At 57.7% G+C, this 25,039-nt stretch overlaps 1 protein-coding gene across 1 annotated transcript in view; it reads right to left on the bottom strand.

Moving 5' to 3' along the window:
• Nucleotides 1-25,039, bottom strand: part of MAP3K4 (mitogen-activated protein kinase kinase kinase 4) — an 86,869-nt gene that overhangs the window by 2,719 nt on the left and 59,111 nt on the right. The window contains 18 exon segments of the mRNA XM_078880308.1: nt 1,072-1,251; nt 5,019-5,125; nt 5,825-5,947; nt 6,485-6,644; nt 6,830-6,946; nt 8,823-8,893; nt 9,380-9,571; nt 9,981-10,076; nt 11,674-11,771; nt 12,612-12,717; nt 13,631-13,697; nt 15,339-15,417; nt 17,635-17,768; nt 18,287-18,448; nt 18,898-19,047; nt 20,138-21,130; nt 22,085-22,168; nt 23,169-23,268. Coding sequence (XP_078736434.1) covers nt 1,072-1,251; nt 5,019-5,125; nt 5,825-5,947; nt 6,485-6,644; nt 6,830-6,946; nt 8,823-8,893; nt 9,380-9,571; nt 9,981-10,076; nt 11,674-11,771; nt 12,612-12,717; nt 13,631-13,697; nt 15,339-15,417; nt 17,635-17,768; nt 18,287-18,448; nt 18,898-19,047; nt 20,138-21,130; nt 22,085-22,168; nt 23,169-23,268 — 3,019 coding nt within the window.

Genomic DNA, 25,039 nt, shown 5'->3' with positions numbered 1-25,039 from the left:
AGGCTGGATTGTGTGAGGAGCTCACAAGTCCTTGAAAGATCTGGGCAAAGTCCCATCAGTGAGCTCCTCCGGCAGGCAAGGCTGCGTTGGCTGGGTCATGTAGCCCGCATGCCCAGCCACCGCATGCCTAAACAGCTTTTGTTCGGCCGGATCGAGGGGGCTAAACGGGCGCGGCACGGGCTAGAGAAGAGATGGAGTGATGTGGTACAGGAGGACGTGGAGCTGAGTGGACTTGCCGATGACTGGTACCAGCGGTGTCAAGATCGGCCTCAGTGGAGGAGGCTCGTGAAGGACGCTACTGGGCAGTTGGAGGCAGTCGCCTTCCAACAACAACGGAGGGCGGAGGAGCGACGCTCACAACAACGAGCGGAGCGCCGGGTGGCTAAAGCACAGCAAGTTGGCACAGTAGGGGGCACAGGTGGTGCATCAGCCAGTCATCTCGGTCATCTCGGTCAGTCGACCCGTGGCACCTGGGTCTGCCCCGTGACCTCCTGCCAGCGGGCGTTCGACACTTCACGTGGCCTCAGGGTGCACATGGCCTGGCACAAGCGTCGTGGTGACGTCACCGCCACTTAGTGGCGAATGGCGGTTGTTGTTGTTGTAGTGGTAGTAGTGGTAGTAGTTGTAGTAGTTGTAGTGGTAGTAGTATTATGATCCACAGTGGGGAGCGGCGGCAGGGTCGTGGTTAGCGTGCGCACCTTGACAAAGGCGTGGTCCAGCAGCAGCTGTGTGTGTGTGTGTGCCTCTCTCTGCGTAGTGGTAGTAGTAGTGGTAGTAGTTGTAGTGGTAGTAGTAGTTGTAGTGGTAGTAGTAGTAGTGGTAGTAGTAGTGGTAGTAGTTGTAGTGGTAGTAGTAGTTGTAGTGGTAGTAGTAGTAGTGGTAGTAGTTGTAGTGGTAGTAGTAGTTGTAGTGGTAGTAGTAGTAGTGGTAGTAGTAGTGGTAGTAGTTGTAGCGGTAGTAGTAGTTGTAGTGGTAGTAGTAGTAGTGGTAGTAGTTGTAGTGGTAGTAGTTGTAGTAGTTACTATCCATAGTGGAGGGGAGCGGCGGCCGTGTCGTGGTGAGCGTGCGCACCTTGACAAAGGCGTGGTCCAGCAGCTGGCTGGCCGTGCAGCGGTCGCTGGGGTCGCTCTCGAGGCAGAGAGCCAGGAAGTCGCGCCCCTCGGGGCTCAGCCGCTCGGGCAGCGGCGGCTTGTGGCCCATGCCCACGCGGTACATGATCTGGAAGTTGTGCTCGTACTCGTGCCAAGGCCGCTGCGCACACACACACGCGCACGCACACACACGCACACACACACGCACGCACACACACACACGCACACACACGCACACGCAAGCACACACACACCACATCGTCCAACGTCGTCACCACCGTCTGTCACGGCATCATCGTCATCCCTTCCTTCACCTCATTCTGTTCCTCGCTCAAAGCCTCATCCCTTCTCCGTTGTCCATGTACTCAACACTGCACCATAGACTCAACACTGCCCATAGACTCAACACTGCCCACAGACTCAACACTGCACCATAGACTCAACACTGCACCATACACTCAACACTGCCCATAGACTCAACACTGCCCATAGACTCAACACTGCCCACAGACTCAACACTGCACCATAGACTCAACACTGCACCATACACTCAACACTGCCCATAGACTCAACACTGCCCATAGACTCAACACTGTCCATAGACTCAACACTGCCCATAGACTCAACACTGCCCATAGACTCAACACTACACCATAGACTCAACACTGCCCATAGACTCAACACTGCCCATAGACTCAACACTGCACCATAGACTAAACACTGCCCATAGACTCAACACTGCCCACAGACTCAACACTACCCACAGACTCAACATTGCCCATAGACTCAACACTGCCCATAGACTCAACACTGTCCATAGACTCAACACTGCCCATAGACTCAACACTGCACCATAGACTCAACACTGCACCATACACTCAACACTGCCCATAGACTCAACACTGCCCATAGACTCAACACTGTCCATAGACTCAACACTGCCCATAGACTCAACACTGCCCATAGACTCAACACTACACCATAGACTCAACACTGCCCATAGACTCAACACTGCCCATAGACTCAACACTGCACCATAGACTAAACACTGCCCATAGACTCAACACTGCCCACAGACTCAACACTACCCACAGACTCAACATTGCCCATAGACTCAACACTGCCCATAGACTCAACACTGTCCATAGACTCAACACTGCCCATAGACTCAACACTGCCCATAGACTCAACACTACACCATAGACTCAACACTGCCCATAGACTCAACACTGCCCATAGACTCAACACTGCACCATAGACTCAACACTGCCCATAGACTCAACACTGCACCATAGACACAACACTGCACCATAGACTCAACACTGCACCATAGACTCAACACTGCACCATAGACTCACCACTGCACCATAGACTCAACACTGCCCGTAGACTCAACACTGCACCATAGACTCAACACTGCACCATAAACTCAACGCTGCCCATAGACTCAACATTTCCCATAGACTCAACACTGCCCATAGACTCAACACTGCACCATAGACTCAACACTGCCCGTAGACTCAACACTACACCATAGACTCAACACTGCCCGTAGACTCAACACTGCACCATAGACTCAACACTGCACCATAAACTCAACGCTGCCCATAGACTCAACATTTCCCATAGACTCAACACTGCCCATAGACTCAACACTGCACCATAGACTCAACACTGCCCGTAGACTCAACACTACACCATAGACTCAACACTGCCCATAGACTCAACACTGCACCATAGACTCAACGCTGCCCATAGACTCAACACTGCACTATAGACTCAACACTGCACCATAGACTCAACACTGCACCATAGACTCAACACTGCACCATAGACTCAACACTGCACCATAGACTCAACACTGCACCATAGACTCAACACTGCACCATAGACTCAACACTGCACCAGACTCAACACTGCACCATAGACTCAACACTGCACCATAGACTCAACACTACCCGTAGACTCAACGCTGCCCATGGACTGAACGCTGCTCATAGACTCAACATTTCCCATAGACTCAACACTGCCCATAGACTCAACACTGCATCATGGACTCAACACTACCCATAGACTCAAAGTTTCCCATAGAATCAACACTGCCCATAGACTCAACGCTGCCCATAGACTCAACGCTGCCCACACATTTATATATTTACGCGATCTAACCCAAAAAAACCTGTATTATGGACATTCATGTGTAATCGGTCAATTAATTAATGTTTAACATGTGGGATCAAACCTACGCATACGAGGGGGAAACAATCGATCCGTGCAGACGGAGTAGGTGGAGGCCACATTTCCCCTGTACCGCCTTCTCCTGTTACAGCCGACTGCGTGTTAAACCGACACCTCAAAACCTCGCCCATCTCGTCACGCAGCATGAACCGTCATCACGCAAACTCGTGATGATGGTTCATGGAGGCGCCTTTTGCTTCGGCCATCGAATCAAGACGGCCACCACATCGCGCACTTTCAGATGCACTCATGCGGCCGTCTGGAACGCTCTACCTTCCCATGTCAGGAAGCTACTCAAGCTACGCACTTTTAAATCATCATCGAGGTTGACAAAGAAATTTCTTTAAAACTGCTTTTTGTCTTTAGTTTGTTGTCCGTCCCCCCGTACACACACCAGAGGTCGCAAACGGGTTTTGATTCCTTACCCGGCTACCCGTACCCGGCCGCACCAGGGTCGCAAACGGGTAGCCGGGTATCGGGTAGGGTACGGGTACCCGATTGCGACCTCTGGGATGAAGCCATGTTGCAGGCGCGGGTGGGTTGATTCTAGGAACTTGAATTGTGAGAAGAGACAAGACGTTGGGAAATGAGTGACAAACGGTGACTCACCAGTGACTCACGGCCTTCTCACTCATTGGTGGGGGTAAGTCACGTGTGACTACCCGTACCCGGCCGCACCAGGGTCGCAAACGGGTAGCCGGGTATCGGGTAGGGTACGGGTATGGGGTACCCGATTGCGACACACACGCAACGGGGAAACACACGGGCGGGCGAGGCGCTGGCCGTCGACCCGCTCACGCGCTCACATCCGCACTTGTCCCCGACCGCCGTGCGCGTAGGCCACGTAGGCCGCGTAGGCCACGTAGGCCGTGTAGGCCGTGTAGGCCGGGTAGGCCGCGTAGGCCGCGTAGGCCGCATAGGCCACGTAGGCCGTGTAGGCCGTGTAGGCCACGTAGGCCGCGTAGGCCACGTAGGCCGCTTAGGCCACGTAGGCCGCATAGGCCACGTAGGCCGCATAGGCCGCATAGGCCACGTAGGCCGCGTAGGCCGCGTACGCCGCGTAGGCCACGTAGGCCACGTAGGCCGCATAGGCCGCGTAGGCCACGTAGGCCGCATAGGCCGCATAGGCCACGTAGGCCACGTAGGCCGCATAGGCCACGTAGGCCACGTAGGCCGCATAGGCCGCGTAGGCCACGTAGGCCGCATAGGCCGCGTAGGCCACGTAGGCCACGTAGGCCGCATAGGCCACGTAGGCCACGTAGGCCGCATAGGCCGCGTAGGCCGCATAGGCCGCATAGGCCACGTAGGCCACGTAGGCCGCATAGGCCGCGTAGGCCACGTAGGCCACGTAGGCCGCATAGGCCACGTAGGCCACGTAGGCCGCATAAGCCACGTAGGCCGCATAGGCCGCATAGGCCACGTAGGCCACGTAGGCCGCGTAGGCCACGTAGGCCGCGTAGGCGGCGTAGGCCGCGTAGGCCACGTAGGCCGCGTAGGCCGCGTAGGCCGCGTAGGCCGCGTAGGCCGCGTAGGCCGCGTAGGCCGCGTAGGCCGCGTAGGCCGCGTAGGCCGCGTAGGCCGCGTAGGCCGTGTAGGCCGCATAAGCCACGTAGGCCGCGTAGGCTGCGTAGGCCACGTAGGCCACGTAGGCCGACGCGGGGGACCTGGTCGCCTTGGTCTCGGCCTCACCTTCCCTGTCGCCATCTCGATGAGGACGCAGCCCAGGCTCCAGATGTCGGCCGCCCGGCCGTGCCCTTCGCCCCGTGCCCGCGTGATCACTTCCGGGGCCATGTACGCTGCACAAGGAGCAAAGATCCCCCGTTTAGCCTTTAACAGACTGTTGGGGCAAGTGCTGTTCGCGAGTAGCAACGATGAAGGCCGGCACGGCACACGAGGGGGCGGGTGGCTAACACAAAGTCCGGCCGCCTATGTCTCCCCAGTGGCGATGCTTACGCACCGTAGCAGGTACCCAATAATCGTCGGCTGGTGTTGGCCGTGATCGGGAATCGGAACTCGGGGCGCCGCCGAGTTCGTAGCGCAGCGCGCTAACCGCCACGCTACACGCACACGGGGCAGCAGCGTCGTCATCATCATCGTCAGCCGTGGTCTCTCCACTGCTGGATGAAAGCCTCACCCCCCCCTCCCCCACTGCTCCGTATGGATGGCGGACGTCGTTTCGGGCCAGCTGCCACTGCGTCGCTGCGTGCGTGTATGCGTGCGTGTATGCGTGTGTGCGTGTGTGCGTGCGTGTATGTATGTGTGCGTGCGTGTATGTATGTGTGCGTGCGTGCATGTATGTGTGCGTGCGTATATGTATGTGTGTGTGCGTGTATGTATGTGTGCGTGCGTATATGTATGTATGTGTGCGTGCGTGTATATATGTGTGCGTGCGTGTATGCGTGTGTGCGTGTATGTATGCGTGCGTCGGTGTGACCCATCCCCGTGGTTTGACGGGCGCCGCCGATCGGCGGGCGTCGTTGTGGTCGCCCGCTCACCGGCTGTGCCGAGCGTGCTGTTCACCTCCCCGGGCATGGTCTGCGAGATGTTCTTCAGCTTCACCGAGCACCCAAAGTCTCCCAGCTTGATGTGCCCCGTCGACGTCAGGAAGATGTTCGCTCCTAGCGACGGAGGGGGAATGAAAAAAGACATCCGGCGCTCGGCTGCACGGTAAAGAAAGGCAAAGGCGCAGCCCTTGCAAGTGCTCGCTCACGCCGCTGCCGCCGGAAGGGGCCTCCGGGAGAGGAGCGCCAGCGAGAGACCCCCGCCGAGAGAGGGCGTCCGGGCAACTCTCTCATGTTGGTCAGGTGCTTTGAGGAGGTACCAGCGATTAATATGATACAAAATATATATAAGTAAATATATAAACTATTTTGTATTTTGCCAGGTCAGGGCCCCGCTGAGCTGGGCAGCTCTTTCAGAAGTGACCTGGCCACCACAAATGACAGCTCAACGAAGTGGACAATTTCATCATCGTCATCGTAGACACTTATAGTAGCAGTCAAATACTCTAAGCGCGTGCGATGTCGCGCTGGAATGACGTCACTACAGCGTCTGAATGACGTCACTACAGCGTCTGAATGACGTCACTACGGCGTCTGAATGATGTCACTACGGCGTCGGAACGGCGTCGCGACGACGGTGGCGGCGGGCGCTACCCTTGATGTCGCGGTGCACGATGCCGCGCTCGTGCAGCTCCGTGATGGCCGTGCAGATCTGCTTGGTGTAGTGGCGGATGACGGGCTCCTGGAGGCCCAGGCGGGACACCTCCTCCAGCGTGCCCTCGTCGCAGTACTCCATGAAGATGTACATCTCCTCCTGCGCGCAGAGGCAAGACGCGGCGAGCGGTGAGCGCAGAGAAACACGTGGAGATAAACGGAGCTATGGACAGAAAGATGGACACAGATATATATATATACACACACACGGCACTGTCCACCCACTATTGTCGCTCAACATTGTCCACCCAGCATTGTCCACCCAGCAGAGGTGCGTGCACCCACCCGGTGGAGCTCCACGCCGTAGTAGCGGACCAGGTTGGAGTGGTTGATGCCTTCGAAGATCTTGATCTCGTCCGCCGTCTCCTTGATGGTCTTGTGGTCGTTGGGCTGGAACCGAATCTACAGGGCCAGCGAGAACGCACGCACACACGCGCACACGCGCACACGCATTCACACAAAGACAAAGATCCACCATGTAGTCTCAGCAGGCTGTTGGGGCAACCCCTGTTAGCGAGCACCTACGAAGGCCGGCACGGCACACGAGGGGGTGGGTGGCCAGCACCACGCCCGGCCGCCTTTGTCTTCCCAGTGGCGATGTTTACACACCGCACCAGGTACTCATTTGAGGCTGAGTCGACCTAATCGTCACTGGTGTTGGGCGTGAGCGGGAATCGAACTCGGGCCGCCGGGTTCGTAGCGCAGCGCACCGACCGCTACGCCGCCGTTCTCCACGTGTGAGTACGTGCATCATCGGAACGGAACTAAAACAGAATGACTTCATCGGTACCGAGGCTCCCACAAGGCCACGCGGGAGGGCGCCGGGCACAGTTTGGCGCCGGCCACCAGAGCGGCGGCGGCGGTCGTGTCGCTTCGCTTCTCCGCGGCGAGTAACGACGTCTTTAAAAACAAGCGGCGCTGCTGCTGCTGCTGCTGTTGCTGCTGCTGCGCCTCTCGAAATAAAACGAACGCCGAGCCGCTAGCGCGCTCCGAGATTTGGCGGTGAACGCGATCCACAGCCTGCACACTTTGCAGGCGTCGTCCGAACGGGAAAGGATTTAAAAAGGTCGTCACGGCGCACGATGGGAAGGCGGAGAGAGCACCACGCCCCACCGCCACCACCTGTGTCTCACTAGTGCTGATGTTTACTTGCGCACCAAGGTAGACAATAATGTGGGGCCGAGTCGACCTAGGGGAAGCCCTCGACTGGTTCAGATAATACAGCGTGTTTCAAAAAGATGGACCCAATTTCAAAGCAGTATATTTCACGATGGCTACATGTTACAATTACACAAAAAGTTACGAACGGTTTAATGAGTTATCAAGTTTTTTTAACCATTTTATAAATGCTCTCTATGTGCCCTCCACCTGCTGTACGGACAACATCGAGACGATAGTTGAATTCGTCCCAAACGCCTCTCTTCTCACGTTTTCCTCTGAGGTGCGTGGTCACCCTGTGCTATTCCCCTTACATCAACAGCAGCCTGCTTCCTCAAATTGTCGGCACCAACGACGAATGCTCTTTGACATTGGCGGATCAATGCCAAAACGCCGTAGAAACGCACGCTGCACCGCAATCACGGATTCAGTCTCGCTGAACTGCAGAACGCAAAACGCCCCTTGTGTGTTGCGGGGTCACCGTCTCGCGAGTGACTGAGGCTAGGGGCTGTTTGTGCGCTGGGAGAGGCATGGAGCGGTAATCATTTGAAACTCTATGCCCCGCCCTCTCTATGCCCCGCCCTCTCTATGCCCCGCCCTCTCTATGCCCCGCCCTCTCTATGCCCCGCCCTCTCTATGCCCCTCCCTCTCTATGCCCCTCCCTCTCTATGCCCCGCCCTCTCTCTGCCCCTCCCTCTCTATGCCCCGCCCTCTCTATGCCCCGCCCTCTCTATGCCCCGCCCTCTCTATGCCCCGCCCTCTCTATGCCCCGCCCTCTCTATGCCCCGCCCTCTCTATGCCCCGCCCTTTCAAGTGGTAAGAGTTTCATTCATGAGCGGTTCGTGGCTGCAGAGATATAGCGATTTCAAATCGGGTCCATCGCTTTGAAACACCCTGTATTATCGCCGATGTCGCTCCGCAAGCGGGAATCGAACTCGGGCCGCCGGGTTCGCAGCGCCAACCGCGGCACCGCTCGCTCGGCGAACCCACAGCGGCCGCGTCCGTGCCGTGGGCCCGTGCCGCCGGCGAGGGAGCCTGCGGCGCTTCGTGCGACGGCCTCTAGGCGCACCTAGCCTGGCACATGCGCACTGGCGGCTGCCCTCTGTGCCGCTGTCGTTACCTCCTTCATGGCCATGAGTTCTCCTGTGTCCACGTTGACGCACGTGTACACCTTTCCGTACTGCCCCTCACCTGGAGATGCACGCACACAGGTACGCACGCGCATAAAGACAAAGTTTCCCCGTATAGCCTTACCAAACTATTAGGGCAAGTGCTGTTAGCGAGCAGGCCCGAAGGCCGGCACGGCACACAAACGCGTGGGTGCCCAGCACCACGCCCGGCCGCCTTTGTCTTTCCAGTGCTGATGTTTACACACCGTACCAGGCACTCATTTAAGGCTGAGTCGACCTAGAGAAAGCCCCGGACCGGTTCAGATAATCGTCACCGGTGTTGGTGGCCGTGAGCGGCAATCGAACTCGGCTCGCCGGGTCTGTGGCTCAGCGGAGCGCTAACCACTGCGCCACCGCTCCCCTACACGGCCAATCACAGGCGCACGCAAACACACAGGGGAAGGGTGGGCGGAGGGAGGGGAGGGGAAGGAGGGGGGAGGAGGGAGGGGGGGTAGGAGGGAGGGGGGAGGAGGAGGGAGGGGGTAGGATGGAGGGTGGCATCCCTCACCGATCTTGTTGCCCCTCTGCCACTTGAAGGTGACCTTGCGGAGGCCCACGTGCATGAGGTTGTTGATGGCGTGCGGCGTGCTGCACACGCGGCCCACCACGCGGCGCCGCTGGCTCTGCGCGTCCAGCTTCTGCTCGAAGCGCGCCATCGCCTTGCGCACGCGCTCCATACGCCCGCAACGCGAGCTCTCCTCTGCACACGCACACACACACATGAACGCACACGCACATGAACGCACACGCACATGAACGCACACGCACATACACACATGAACGCACACGCACATGAACGCACACGCACATACACACATGAACGCACACGCACATGAACGCACACGCACATGAACGCACACGCACATACACACATGAACGCACACACATGAACGCAGCAGTGTTACAAACAAAGATTCTCGCCCCACCTCCTATAGCCTGAACAGACTGTAGGAGCTCCCCCCTCGACACGCGCACGCACAGACCGGCGAGTATAGGGGGGGAGTACGCGCGGACAGGCACGCGCAACATCACAAGCGCACGTGCAGACCGCCGTGCTTGCGCACGCGGGCGGGCGCGTGAGCACCGGTGCTGACCACGAGGGCCCTGACCTTTGGCCTCGTTGACGAAGCCCGTCAGCTCCCAGCTGCGGCGCACGGGGGTGGACGTGGCCACGACGAGCGGCTCCCCCCGCGGGAAACTCGGCTCTGGGTAGAGACAACAGTGGGAGACACGGGAAGACACGTGGAGACAAGGGGAGACGCGGGGAGACGCGGGGAGACACGGGGAGACGCGGGGAGACGCGGGGAGATACGGGGAGACACGGGGAGACACGGGGAGACACGGGGAGACAAGGGGAGACGCGGGGAGACACGTGGAGACGCGGGGAGACACAAGGGGAACACGGGGAGACGCGGGGAGACACGGGGAGACACGGGGGGGGGGATTGAGAACAGAGACAGTGGAGAGGAGGGAACAGGAGACACAGGGTCACAATTCAACTCAAGAATCAATATTACGCTTATTCATTTAGCATTGTGCCGATATAGTGGTAGCGACCTCTAGTGGCTGGAGTAGGGGGTAATCACGTGCACTCGTTAGGTGCGATGCTCACAGGACCGAGAGGCGACGGTCATCAACGAATCGACGCCTCGAGGCACACCACGTCCAGTATGCCCTCCTGCGATGGCCACCTCTCCTGGCGTGCAGGAGATGTCAACTACCTCGCCTGGTCTACAGGAGGCCTTGGGTTCGATTCTCACTCTGACGCCTGCTGCTGTATATTTAAAGTTTGCGTGTCTCTCTCTCTCTCCCCGTGGTCGCGTGGATTTTTCTCAGGGTACTCCGGTTTTTGCCTCCACATTTAAAATCAACGACACCACGCGTTTAAGAGTATTTGACTGCTGCTATGCATTTCCACGTGGTGATGATGATGATGATGAGCCCACTTCGTTAAGCTATCATTCGTGATGGCCTGGTCGCTTCTGAAAAGATCTACATAGCTCAGTGGGCCTTCCCTGGTCAAATATAAGTTTTTTTTGAGTCACGGTGCAGCCTACCAGCGACCGGAGGAGATATAATCAGAAAAATAATAATACTTCAGATATAATAATACAAATAATGATGACGTCAACTTGTAACGCGACGCCGCTACCGCCACGCCGTGTTCACTCACCATCAAAGAGAGACAATCCACGGAGGACCAGCAGAGAGAGACATCTCACGGACAAGCAGAGAAAATGTGCGGCATCCAAATGTCCTCTGAAACGTGTGACGTCGAATCGAAATGTGGTTGGAAAAATCGGGAGGACCCGGAGAAAAATCCACGGGACCATATTAAGGCGTTATCGGCCAATAATCATCGAGTGCCTGGGAGGAAATCGGAGCACCGCCACCACCGCCGCCACCACCGCCACCACCGCCGCCACCACCACCCCCGCCGCCACCACCACCGTCACCACCATCGCCACCGCCACCACCATCGCCACCGCCACCACCATCGCCACCGCCACCACCATCGCCACCACCACCGCCGCCACCACCGCCACCGTCACCACCACCGCCGCCACCACCGCCACCACCGCCACCACCACCACCACCGCCACCACCACCGCCGCCACCGCTGCCACCGCCGCCACCACCGCCACTACCACCATCGCTACTCGGCTTGATCGATGGAAACCCTGGCTGGGCCCTAACCGGGCACAGCCCTGACTAAGCGTGGCTCGGACATCACCCCCCGCCACCCCCCGCCACCTCCCGCCACCCCCCGCCACCCCCCGCCACCCCCCGCCACCCCCTCACCTTCGCGCTCCTCCGTGGGGCTGGAGTGGCGGCTCAGCGACTTGAAGGGCTCGCAGCTGAGGGAGGAGAGGCGGTCGCCCTCCGACAGGCTCAGCACCCTGGGGCACGCGGCGCACGCAACGTCACGGTCGTCACACTACCGGCGTTCGTGTCTCTGTACGCACCCCTACGTGTTCACGTGGGTCTCTGTGTGTTCACGTGGGTCTCTATGTGTCTCTGTGTGTTCACGTGGGTCTCTATGTGTCTCTGTGTTCACGTGGGTCTCTATGTGTCTCTGTGTGTTCACGTGGGTCTCTATGTATCTCTGTGTGTTCACGTGGGTCTCTATGTGTCTCTGTGTGTTCACGTGGGTCTCTATGTGTCTCTGTGTGTTCACGTGGGTCTCTATGTATCTCTGTGTGTTCACGTGGGTCTCTATGTGTCTCTGTGTGTTCACGTGGGTCTCTATGTGTCTCTGTGTGTTCACGTGGGTCTCTACGTATCTCTTTGAGTCTCTCTGTGTCTCTATGGGTCTACTGCATGGCCCACGGTTTTGGATGCACGGTGACTACTGTGGCTTGTCTTTAATGTATCTCCATGGGTCTCTACGAGTCTCTATGCATCTCTAAGGGTCTCCATGCATCTCTATGCATATGTACGTGTCCCTGTGGGTTCACTACATGGTCCACACTTTGGGTTAGATGGATAAAATTGTCTTTCATGTATCTCCATGTATTTAGAAGGGTCTCTACATAGCTCTGCATCTCTTTGAGTCCCCATGGGTTCTACTACACTGTCACTTGCATCTTAATCACGCAGCGTCGGCCTGGTGTTGATACTCTGATGTCGTTGAGGGTCACACCGGCCGTCTCTTACGAATGCCAAAGCCAGGAGGTGAGCGATGTATGGGTCTCGTACGTGGCGCCTCCTATTCTGGAGAGGGGGCTCGGGTTGGATACCTGATCGGGTCCTGGCTGGAAGAGATGGGCACCGAGACGCTGAACACGGGCGGGTCGCTGTGACAGCGCGGCACGCTGATGGGGCGTGGGCTGTTCCTGTGGATCGCTGGCACGGGGAAACACATGGAGCACACACGGGGCAGACACGGGGTAGACACGGGGTAGACACGGGGTAGACACGGGGTAGACACGGGGCAGACACGGGGTAGACATGGAACATGCACGGGGTAGATACAGGACACACACGGGACACACAGCGCACACACACAGGACAGATACAGGACACACATGGGACAGACACGCGATGAACATGGGCCACACACGTGTCACACATGGAGGTGGGGACGGGAGTCGAGAAGGACACGGGAACACACAGAGACACAAAGATTAGAAAAACAGAGACACACCACACACACCACACACGGACCGCCACAGACACACACCACACGCTGTGACACGTGTATACGCTTTCTTACGTGCCGGTGCGTGCGTGGCTCTTCGCTAGGTCGACTCAGTCGTAAACGATGACCCTGGCGCGGTGTGTAAACGTCGCTACTAGGGGAGAAAAGGCGGCCGGGTGCGGTGCTGACCACCCACCCCCTCGTGCGCCGTGCCGGCCTTCACAGGTGCTACTCGCTAACAGCACAGCAACTGTTAAAGTCTGTACTGGGGATCTTTGATATGTGTGCGTGTGGGGAACGGTGGCGCAGCGGTGAGCACGCGCTGCGTTATGAACCCGGCGATCCGGGTTCAATTCCTCCTCAAGGTCGACGCCAGTGACGATTATCTGAACCGGTGGTGGGCCACCACCGAGTACCCAATGTGGTGTGTAAACATCACCACTGGGGAGACAAAGGCGGCCGGGCGTGGTGCTGGCCACCCACCCCCTCGTGTGCCACAGTGCCGGCCTTCACCGGTGCTACTCGCTAACAGCACTTGCCCCAACAGTCTGCTAAGGCTACACGGGGGCTCTTTGTGTCGGTGTGGGGCTGCAGCAGCGTCGCAGCGTGGGTCCGTACCGACGCCGGGGCTGTGCGGTTTCCCGATCACGTGCAGGATGCAGCTGTTGATGAGCGTCTGCAGACTCTGCGGGGCACAAACAGCGCGGCGCTCATCACCGCCGGGCGGGGGCGTACCAAGGCGGCGCCGGCAGTGCCAAGGCGGCAGAGGTTCGTGGTTCGAATCCGGCGGGCCGCCCCCGTTAGTACTGCGGTCATGGGTATGACTACTGCGTGTTTTCACCGCAAATACCGCCCACCCAGTCACTCACACACACACCCACTCAATCACACACACAGCCACTCAATCACACACACACCCACTCACTCAATCACACACACACACCCACCCACCCACTCACCCAGTCACTCACACACACACCCACCCACTCAATAAGACACACACACCCACCCACTCAATCACACACACACACCCACCCACTCAATCAGACACACACCCACTCAATCACACACACACACCCACTCAATCACAACAATAACCACCATTCGCCACTAAGTGGCGGTGACGTCACCACGACTCTTGTGCCAGGCCATGTGCACCTTGAGGCCACGCACACACACACTCAGTCACACACCCACCCACTCAATCACACACACACCCACCCACTCAATCACACACACATTCACTCAATCACACACATACACCCACCCACTCAATCACACACACACACACCCACTCAATCAGACACACACCCACTCAATCACACACCCACCCACTTAATCACACACACACACATCCACCCACCCACTCAATCACACACACACCAACTAAATCACACACACCCAACCACCCACTCAATCACACACAGCCACCCACCTACTCAATCACACACACCACTCGAAAAGAGGAGGCCCGTGTGTGTGCCAGAATCACGGTCAACTGCATATCACTAAATCGGGATCATGCAGATCACCCGATCCTCCTACTACTGCGACGATAGACTCGCACGATAAGCACAACACCAAATCTACCCAGGTACCATTACTATAATATTTCACACGTGGCAGGCTTTCGCGACCAATATTATCAATAATGAAAGGATTTTTCGTTGTTGTGGGTTCGATCGCGTAAATATAAATGTGTCGTTAAACCCGCCACCACCCGACCACAGCCTAATTATTATTAGGGTTTGTTTTGTTTACGTGACAAACCTTACTAATTGGCCGTGTCGGTTCAAGTTCAAGTTAATTTATTTGGTGTAGCCCCGTGAGCCATTCGGCTCTTGAATGGGGTGCAACCGCAACAAACAAAAAACAAAAACATGAACAAGAAAACATCTTAAAGTGAATATGTGACTATGCGCAAACAAAGAATCCAAGAAAAGACAGCAAAATATTGCAGAACAAGCACCGTACACCAACACTGTGTGCAAAAATCCCAGTGGGATGCAAGTCAAACAACAACAACAACCACAAGACAACTTAGATTAAGGCCATCAGTCTAACTCCGTACTACAACAAACAAACATGGCGGTGGTGGCGGGTTAAACGACACATTCATATTAATATTTACGTGATCTCACCCAAAAAGAAACCTTTATTATGGATGTTATATTATTATAATTATTATAATAATAATAATCAGCGCAGCCGCAGCGCACGATCGTCTCAAAGTGCAACTTCCACCCGCTGACCGCTCGGCCCCAATCCCAGTGTGCTCCGGGAATCGGGGTCACGGGGTCAAAAGGTCGAGGGGAGGTGGACTCACCACAAAGTCCTCCTCGGGCAGAGCGGAGATGAAGGCCGGCTCGATGGCCGTGATGAACTCAAATCCCTGCGTCGCCCACCTGCAAAGATAAAGATCCCCCGTGTAGCCTTTGACAGACGTTAGTGGCAAATGCGGTTCAGCGAGCAGCACCTATGAAGGCCGGCATGGCGCACGAGGGGGTGGGTGGCCAGCACCACGCCCGGCCGCCTTTGTCTCCCCTGGTGGCGATGTTTACACAGCGCACCAGGAACACATTTGAGGCTGAGCCGACCTAGGGGAGGGCACAGGACCGGTCCAGATATTCACCACGGATGTTGGCTGGCCATCAGTGGGAATCGAACTCGGGTTCCCCTGGTTCATAGCATGGTGTTGCACCACTACAACTCATAAAGACAAAGATCCCCCGTATAGGCTTTAGCAGACAGTTGGGGCAAGTGTTGTTAGCGAGCACCCATGCAGGCCTTGACGGCGCACGAGGGGGTGGTTGGCCAGCACCACGCTTGGCAGCCACTGTCTGCCTGAGTGGCGATGTTTACAGGTAAAGTCGACCGAGGTTAGGGCCCAAGACCGATTCAGATCATCGTCCCCAGTGTTGGTGGCCGTGAGCGGGAATCCAACTCGGGTCGCCGGGTGCACAACCACTAAGCGCACAGGCTGAGTGTGTGGCTGTCCTCAAGTGAGAAATGTATGCTGTGACCCGGCACCAAAAGCAACAAACAAAAACCACAATAACTATTTTCCCGTACTGATCAAACACGCGACACTGCCACCATCACCGCACCGTCAACAACCGCGGGCGCCACCACAAGGGAATCACAGAGCGGGATTAGTCGCACCACATGGCCTCATTTCCACCAATCACAGCACGCCAACCCGACCACAAGACGCGGTTACGACCAATTGCGCAGAATGGTCGAGATCACATGACCACAATCAGGGCTTAATTTCGCGGCCGGGTCTGTCCGCCAAAATATTGAACATCGCCGGATCACCACGTTCATCATCTCACTCGCTGTGCCTGCGGCTACCGGTTACCTAACATCAGATGACATCTCGGTGGCGAGGAGATGTTACCTGCCTCGCCTGGTATACAGGAGGTCGCGGGTACGATCGCGACCCCGACACCTGCATATATTTAGAATTTGCGTGTCTCTCTCTCTCTTCCTGTGGTCACGTGGATTTTCCTCCGGGTCCTCCAGTTTTTCCCTCCACATTCAGAATCAATGTGCTCGGCTGCTGTACATTCCCAGTTGATAAGCCACTAAGTTGAGCTATCATTTGTGGCCAGGTGACTTCTGAAAAAGAGCTACGTGGCTCAGTGGGCCTTCGTTGGTAAAATAAAAATAGTTGAGTGGTTTAGTTTCACGTTAATACCAGCGGTACGGAAAATATATCCGCGCCTGGCACACCACCACATCCAGCATATATAACCGAATGCAGTCATCCAGTGACCTGCGAAAATTTTCCGTGAGAAATTAAGCCCTGATAACAATACAAGACGGACAAGACGGAGGCACGGACGGACAGAGGGAAGGGTCAGGCTTGTGATTGGACAGCTAAGCCGCGGTCGGCACCACCTTACACAAGCGCGGCTCCTCACCTCGGTACGACCACCGGCCGCGCGGTCGGCAGCGGTAGCTCGTGCCACAAGCGCCGCTCCCCCCTCGATCCGGCGCGTCACATAAGAGCGTCAACAGAGGTCGTCGCAAAACGTCGCGCGGATTCAACGACGGGCAAAGCCATCACGAGGCAACGTGCGATGCGGGGGACCGCGGGGGCCTCCCATCGCCGCGCGAAAACCGGTTCGCAGGAACGCGGTCGCTCGCTCGTTGTCACGGCTCTCTCATCACACGCGCACGCACACACCACGCACGGGCGGACGCACCAGGCAGGAAGAAAGTCTGGCAAACTGGCACGGACGGTGACACGGACAGACGGGGAAAGGGACGCGCCAAAACTACAGAAGCACACGACGGACAGCGATGCAGCGCGTCTTGTCTCTCGGGTCAGGCAGTTGGTTGAGAATATCGGCTCTCAAGCTTCCTGCATGTAAATATGTGGTGCCGTGTCAGGTGGGCGGGCGAGCGAGTGAGCGGGCAGGCGAGCGAGTGAGCGAGCGGGCAGATGAGTGAGTGAGTGAGCGAGCGAGTGGGCGAACGACTGTGCGGGCGAGCGAGTGGGCGAGTGAGTGAGTGAGTGAGCGAGCGAGTGGGCGAACGGCTGTGCGGGCGAGCGAGTGAGTGAGTGGGCAAGTAAATGGGCAAGCGAGTGGGAGAGCAGGCGAGCGGGTGAGTACCTGGGCCGCGTGCCTCGTCCGCTCTCACACTTGCTCAGCACGTACTCCATCCACTTGCGGGCGAAGCTGATGAAGTGGTCGCCCACGCGTTGCCGCGACTCGCCCGACATGAGCCGCACCACCTCCTTGTGGTACTGGGGGGTGGTATGGGGGGGGGGGGCACGCGGGAGAGAGCCGGGTGAGAGAGTGGAGAGAGTGAGTGTTGGAGAGTGTATTCAGGCGAGTGGGTCGGTGGTTGTGTTGTCGAGTGTATTAGTTTAGTGCCAACCCACATGCATGCACATGCACAAGAAGACACAAAGACAAAGAATCCCCCTAAACAGACCGCTGGGGCAAGTGCCGTTAGCGAGTAGCACCTATGAAGGTCGGCACGGCAACACGTGCGGGTGTGGGTAGCCAGCACCACGCCCGGCCGCCTTTGTTACCGCAACCGCACGTGGGCACGTGGGCACGTGGGCACGTGGGCACGTGGGCACGCGCGTGTCCCGTCGCGTGCTCGACTCGGCCGAGCGGCAGCGCTCGGTGGTTCCAATCCGGCAGGCCGCCCCGGCCGTCACCGCATGTGTGTCGACAACACAACGCGCACACGCGCGTGCAAACGCACGGTGGCAACCGTACCCACGCCCCGCTCCGTCCCGCTGCCGCCGCGCACCTCAAATCCGAAGTTGAACGCCTGTATCATGGTCTCCTTGTAGTACTGCTGCATGCTGTAGCGCTCCACCTCCTCCATGTCGCCCTCGGCCTCCTGCACGAAGCGTGCGTTCACCTCCTCGATGGAGCCGCTGATCGTGTCGCACAAGCCCAGGGCCTCCACCTGCGCGGCAACGGGCACGAGGGTGCGCAGCGACGGTGAGGGGCGGCGCAACAACATCAGAGACTCCGTGACCGTCATCACTGTTTGTACTTCTCATCTCAACATCCGATCTTCGCTCGCCGGCCCTTTTACACGTATAAAGCGTCAGCAATTTTATTCTGGTTTCGATCGTGCAGCGCTTCGCGAGGTTCGCTTCTGTGAAGGGCGCAGCACAAAATAAACACGACTATTCCTATCATCATCCTTCATTATTACTCTGGCGACTTGCCGCTTTGTACAGGCCACGTGATTGGTAGCAGTGCGGTCACCGTGCACGGCTCCCCACGGGTAAATGCGCAGCCCCCGCAGCCGCTCGCTCACGCCACCGCCGTCGCAAGGGGCCTCCCCCCGCGAGAGGTATTTGTTTGGTCTACTCTTCCACGCCCGGACGGACGTGTCGCGCGACCTGCCTTGAGCGCCTCCAGGGCGTGCGCGATGGCGGGCCGTGTGGACGTCTGCTCGCTGTGCAGCCGCACGGCGTAGCAGGCGACGCGCTGGAACGCCTTGCGCTGCTCCTGCAGCACGCCCGAGTGCAGCGCCACCAGCAGCAGGCTGCACACCTGGGGGGGGTCCCGCACCGCACGCGGTCAGGGGTCGCGAGGTCAGGGGTCGCGAGGTCGGGTCGCGAGGTCGGGTCGAGAGGTCGGGTCACGAGGTCAGTTTCCTTGCTGTGGTTGTCCCACCTGATGACGATTGCTTGTGTTGCAATCGAAACGTCGTGATCGATTATTTTTGTTTCTACCTACTGTTCGCATTTTGGCGTTCTCTGGCCTAACTCGGGTGGTGACACAAGGCCATGAAGCAGGTGGTCTCTGGTGTAGGCCAATCAGTTTCAAAGACAATGCAAACGATGTTAACAGACGCATGTTCGCTTGCATGTTTTGCCACAAGCATGCAGACTTGATTCCTCGCAATAGGTGCGTTATTTGGCTCTTGAGCATCGTAACACAGCTCATGTTTTATTGCCAGAAAAGGGTAGCAGCCTATTCTGTCTTTTTCATCATTTTGATCCTGGCAAAAAGGTCCCAGACACATGCCGGGCTGTTGGAAGAGGTGGGGGGAGTCACCCACACTTTACCCCGCCAATCACACGAGAAACCTATTCTATGGTTCACGTAAATATAAAGAATAAAAATAAAGTGATGAAAAATATCACGGCGTTTCGATCGCAACACAAGCAATCGTCAACAGGTGAAAAAATATAGTGGGAGAGCTACTGAGGCAGGAACAACATATTCTTTCTCTCCCGCTAGATTTGCTTGTGTTGCGATCGAAACCTCGTGAAATTTTTCTATCTACGTGGCTTTACCGAAAGACCCAAAGAATATGAATTCCTGCAGTCACGAAAGCTTCAAGTCAAAATTTACACGAAAAACCTGCCAATCACAGACTGTGGTGAACCCATCCGTGAGCCCATTTGTATTATCCCGCTGTTGGGTGGACAGAGGTCGGAGGTCAGAGATCGGAGGTCAGAGATCGGAGGTCATAGGTCGGAGGTCATAGTCGTGGAGGTGGTCGTGGAGGTGGTGACAGCGGTGGTAATAAGGCAGCAACCAACGAGAGGCTATCGCGGGCACGAACCAACGGAGAGCGACGATGACGACGGCGGCGACGACAGAGCTGTCGCTGCTGCGGCCGCGAGCCTCTCACCTGCACGTCCTGCAGCGTGTTGATGGTCTCCGTGGTGAGGCTGACCCTCATCGTCCGGCCGCACCACTCCGCTCGGCCGCTTCCCCCGCACCCCCCGGCCCCCCCGGCCTCGCCGCCCCGGGGTCCCACGCCGCTCGGCTCCTCACCCACGGCGCTCCCCTCCTCACCCACGGCGCTCACCTCCTCACCCACGGCGCTCCCCTCCTCACCCACGGCGCTCCCCTCCTCACCCACGGCGCTCCCCTCCTCACCCACGGCGCTCCCCTCCTCACCCACGGCGCTCCCCTCCTCACCCACGGCGCTCCCCTCCTCACCCACGGCGCTCCCCTCCTCACCCACGGCGCTCCCCTCCTCACCCACGGCGCTCCCCTCCTCACCCACGGCGCTCCCCTCTTCCCTCCTCCTCGTCCTCGCTTCTTCGCCGAGTCTCATCCCCTTTTCCGTCCGGTCGCCCTCTTCTCTCCACCGTCTCCTCTCCTCCTCGAGGCTTCTCGCCTCTTCACCCCGGTCTCGTCGTTCCTCCTCGCAACCGTCACCAACGCCACCGTCACCGTCGTCACCGCCACGGTCACCACCGCCACCGCCACCAATGCCGCCGTCACCACCGTCACCACCGTCACCGCCACCAACGCCACCGCCGCCACCATCACCGCCCTCGTCGCCCTCGTCGTACGCGGCCAGAAAGTCCTCTCCGCTTGCGCCGGGCTCCTCCACAGCGCCGCTGCCATTTCCACGTCCGGGCTGCTCCTGCTGCAGCTCCTGCTGCTGCTGCTCGTGGTGCCCGTGGTGACGGTGGTGTCGGCAGCCGGCGGCACCGCCCGCCCCGCCCCGCGGCCGCAGCAGCAGCAGGTAGCCGCCGGCAGCCGCGGGGCCCTCCAGGCCCGAGCAGTCGCGCCCGCAGGCGGCGCTGAGCAGCTGCAGCACCAGCGGCCGGTGCTCGCCGAGCGGCGCCGGCACGAACACCTGCACGGGCTCCAGGTCCTCCAGCAGCACCTGCGGGAGCGCGAGAAGGGTGGGGGGGAGCGCACGGTCACACTGCGCTGAGGATCCCCGATAAAGCGGAAACCGCTACGGGGGGCGGTAGAGGTGTAGCAGGAAGCTCGGGGGAAGCGGAAAGCGCCGAGCTGGCACCGCTGGGCTCCTGCTCGGTGTGGGGTGGCTGGTGCGTTGTGGGGGTGGCGTGCGCCGAGTGGTGCATTGTGTCGGCGTGGCGTGGTGAACTTGAGTGTGGGTGGCTGGTTTGTTTACATGATGTGTATGTAGGACAGGTAGGTGAGCGCGTGTGGGAGCGCGTGTGTGAATGCGTGCGGGTGACAGTGTGGAGGTGAGCGTGCGTGTGTGGGTGAGGGTGTGGGGTGAGCTCGTGTGTGGGTGAGCTCGTGTATGGGTGAGGGCGTGTGGGTGAGCTCGTGTGTGTGTGTGTATGGGTGTGTGTGGGTGAGCTTGTGTGTGTGGGTGAGGGTGTGTGGGTGAGGGTGTGTGTGGGTGAGGGTGTGTGTGGGTGAGGGTGTGTGTGTGAGGGTGTGTGTGTGTGTGGGTGTGTGAGGGTGTGTGTGTGTGGGTGAGGGTGTGTGGGTGAGGGTGTGTGTGTGTGTGGGTGTGTGATGGTGTGTGTGTGAGGGTGTGTGGGTGAGGGTGTGTGAGGGTGTGTGTGTGTGTGTGTGTGGGTGAGGGTGTGTGAGGGTGTGTGTGTGTGGGTGTGTGGGTGAGGGTGTGTGAGGGTGTGTGTGTGTGTGGGTGAGGGTGTGTGTGTGTGTGGGTGAGGGTGTGTGTGTGTGTGGGTGTGTGTGGGTGTGTGGGTGAGGGTGTGTGTGGGTGTGTGTGGGTGTGTGGGTGAGGGTGTGTGTGTGTGTGGGTGTGTGAGGGTGTGTGGGTGAGGGTGTGTGGGTGAGCTCGCGTGTGGGTCAGCGTGCCACGTGTGTGGCGAGGGCTGGCTGTGCCGCGTACCTTGACGTGGCCGCTTGTCGCCAGGAGATGGAGCAGCTCATCCACCGACGACGATAAAACAAACTCGGCAGCCAGGCCCAGATCCTGACGCACAGACACACAGACACACACAGACACACACAGACACACAGACACACACAGACACACAGACACACAGACACACAGACACACAGACACACAGACACACACACACAGACACACACACAGACACACACATACACACACAGACACACAGACACACACACACACAGACAGACACACACAGACACACACATACACACACAGACACACACACACACAGACAAACATGCACACACAGACACACACAGACACACAAACACAGACACACACAAACACACACAGACACACATACACACACAGACACACACAGAATCAGAATCTGTATCTATCCTGTAGGAATCTTACGAACTATGAAGCTCTTTTTAACAAATGGCCAGAACACAAAGACAAAGATCCCCCGTGTAGCCTTAATAGACTTTTGGGGCAAGCGCTGTTAGCGAGCACCTATGAAGGTCGGCACGGCACACGAGGGGGTGGGTGGCCAGCACCACGCCCGGCCGCCTTTGTCTCCCCAGTGGCGATGTTTACACACCGCACCAGGTTCTCATTTGAGGCTGAGTCGAACTAGGGGAGGCCCAGGGCCGGTTCAGATATTCGTCACCGGTGTTGGCCGTGAGCGGGAATCGAACCCCGGGAGGCCTGGATCTTTGCGAAGCGCAGCGCTCAGCGCTGCGCTCACTCTGCACGTGCACACCCACACACGTCGTCACCAGACACACGCGCTTGGCACTCCCATTGACACCCGGACGGACGCACTCACGTGCACAAAGACAAATATCCCCCGTGTGGCCTTCACAAACTTTTGGGACAAGTGCCGTTTTGCGAACGCCTGTCAAGGCCAAAAAGGCGCGCAAAAGAGGGGTGGGTGGCCAGCAGCACCCCCGGCCGCCTTTGTCTCCCCCAGGCTGACTCCCACGCGCACTCCAGGCTCTCACGGAGCGCACGCCGGGGCGCGCCTACGTCACGGCAAGGTGGCAGCACAGAGAGGAGTGAGCGGCGGGACCTTCTTGAGCATCTTGGCGAAGCCGAGAGCCTTGGAGGCTCGCTCGCGCGCCTCGTGGAAGAGCTCCTTCACGGCTCGGCACGTCTCGATCACGGAGCGCCTGCAGCGCAGGCCACACCCGGGGAGACGACGCCGGGGAAACACGCGTGACGTGGGGAGAGACACAGACACGTGACGCGGGCAGAGACACACACACACACGCAGAGGGAGGGGAGTGAGACACACACAGGGTGAGACACACACACACGCAGGAAGAGACACACACACGCAGGGAGAGGGGAATGATACACACACAGGGTGAGACACACACGCAGGGAGAGACACACACACACGCAGGGAGAGGGGAGTGACACACACACAGGGTGAGACACACACACACAGAGAGGGGAGTGACACACACACAGGGTGAGACACACACACACACGCAGGAAGAGACACACACACACACACAGGGAGAGGGGAGTGATACACACACAGGGAGAGACACACACGCAGGGAGAGACACACACACACACGCAGGAAGAGACACACACACACACACAGGGAGAGGGGAGTGACACACACACAGGGTGAGACACACACACACACACAGGGAGAGGGGAGTGACACACACACAGGGTGAGACACACACACAGAGAGAGGGGAGTGACACACACACAGGGTGAGACACACACACACGCAGGGAGAGACACACACACACGCAGGGAGAGACACACACAGAGTAACACACACAGAGTAACACACACACAGAGTAACACACACACAGAGTATCACACACAGAGTAACACACACACAGAGTATCACACACAGAGTAACACACACAGAGTAACACACACAGAGTATCACACACAGAGTAACACACACAGAGTAACACACACACAGAGTAACACACACAGAGTAACACACACAGAGTAACACACACAGAGTATCACACACAGAGTAACACACACAGAGTATCACACACAGAGTATCACACACAGAGTAACACACATAGAGTCACACAAAGATGAAAAAAGATCCCCCATATAGCCTTAACAGACTGTAGGGGCAAGTGCTGTTAGCGAGCACCTATGAAGGCCGGAACGGTACACGAGGGGGTGGGTGGCTAGCACCACGCCCTACCGCCTTTGGTGCGGTGTGTAAGCATCCCCAGTGGCGATGCTTACACACCGCACCAGGTACTCATTTAAGGCTGAGTCGACCTAGGGGAGGCCCAGGACCTGTTCAGATAATCGTCACTGGTGTTGGCCGTGAGCGGGAATCGAACCCGGGTCGCCAGGTTCATAGCGCAGCGCGTTAACCGCTACACTACCGCTCCCCACTAGAGTCACACACACAGTACACACAGTACACACAGTCACACACACAGTACACACACACACAGAGTAACACACACAGAGTAACACACACACACGAGAGACAGAGAGATATGTGGCTGACCGGATGCCGTCGGACTACACGCTGTGCAGCTCGGAGCACAGTACACACACACACACAGTACACACACAGTACACATACAGTACACGCACATAGTACACACACAGTACACACAGTACACACACAGTACACACACACAGTACACACACACAGTACACACACAGTACACACACACACAGAGTAACACACACACACAGTACACACACACAGAGTAACACACAGTACACACACACAGTACACACACAGTACACATACAGTACACGCACATAGTACACACACAGTACACACAGTACACACACAGTACACACACACAGTACACACACAGTACACATACAGTACACGCACATAGTACACACACAGTACACACAGTACACACACAGTACACACACACAGTACACACACAGTACACATACAGTACACACACACAGTACACA

The sequence above is a fragment of the Lampetra fluviatilis genome, chromosome 57, assembly GCF_964198595.1.
Source record: "Lampetra fluviatilis chromosome 57, kcLamFluv1.1, whole genome shotgun sequence".
Lineage (NCBI taxonomy): Eukaryota > Metazoa > Chordata > Hyperoartia > Petromyzontiformes > Petromyzontidae > Lampetra > Lampetra fluviatilis.
Note: the sequence above shows the minus strand (reverse complement) of the source record. Positions and strands in the feature narration are given on the sequence as shown.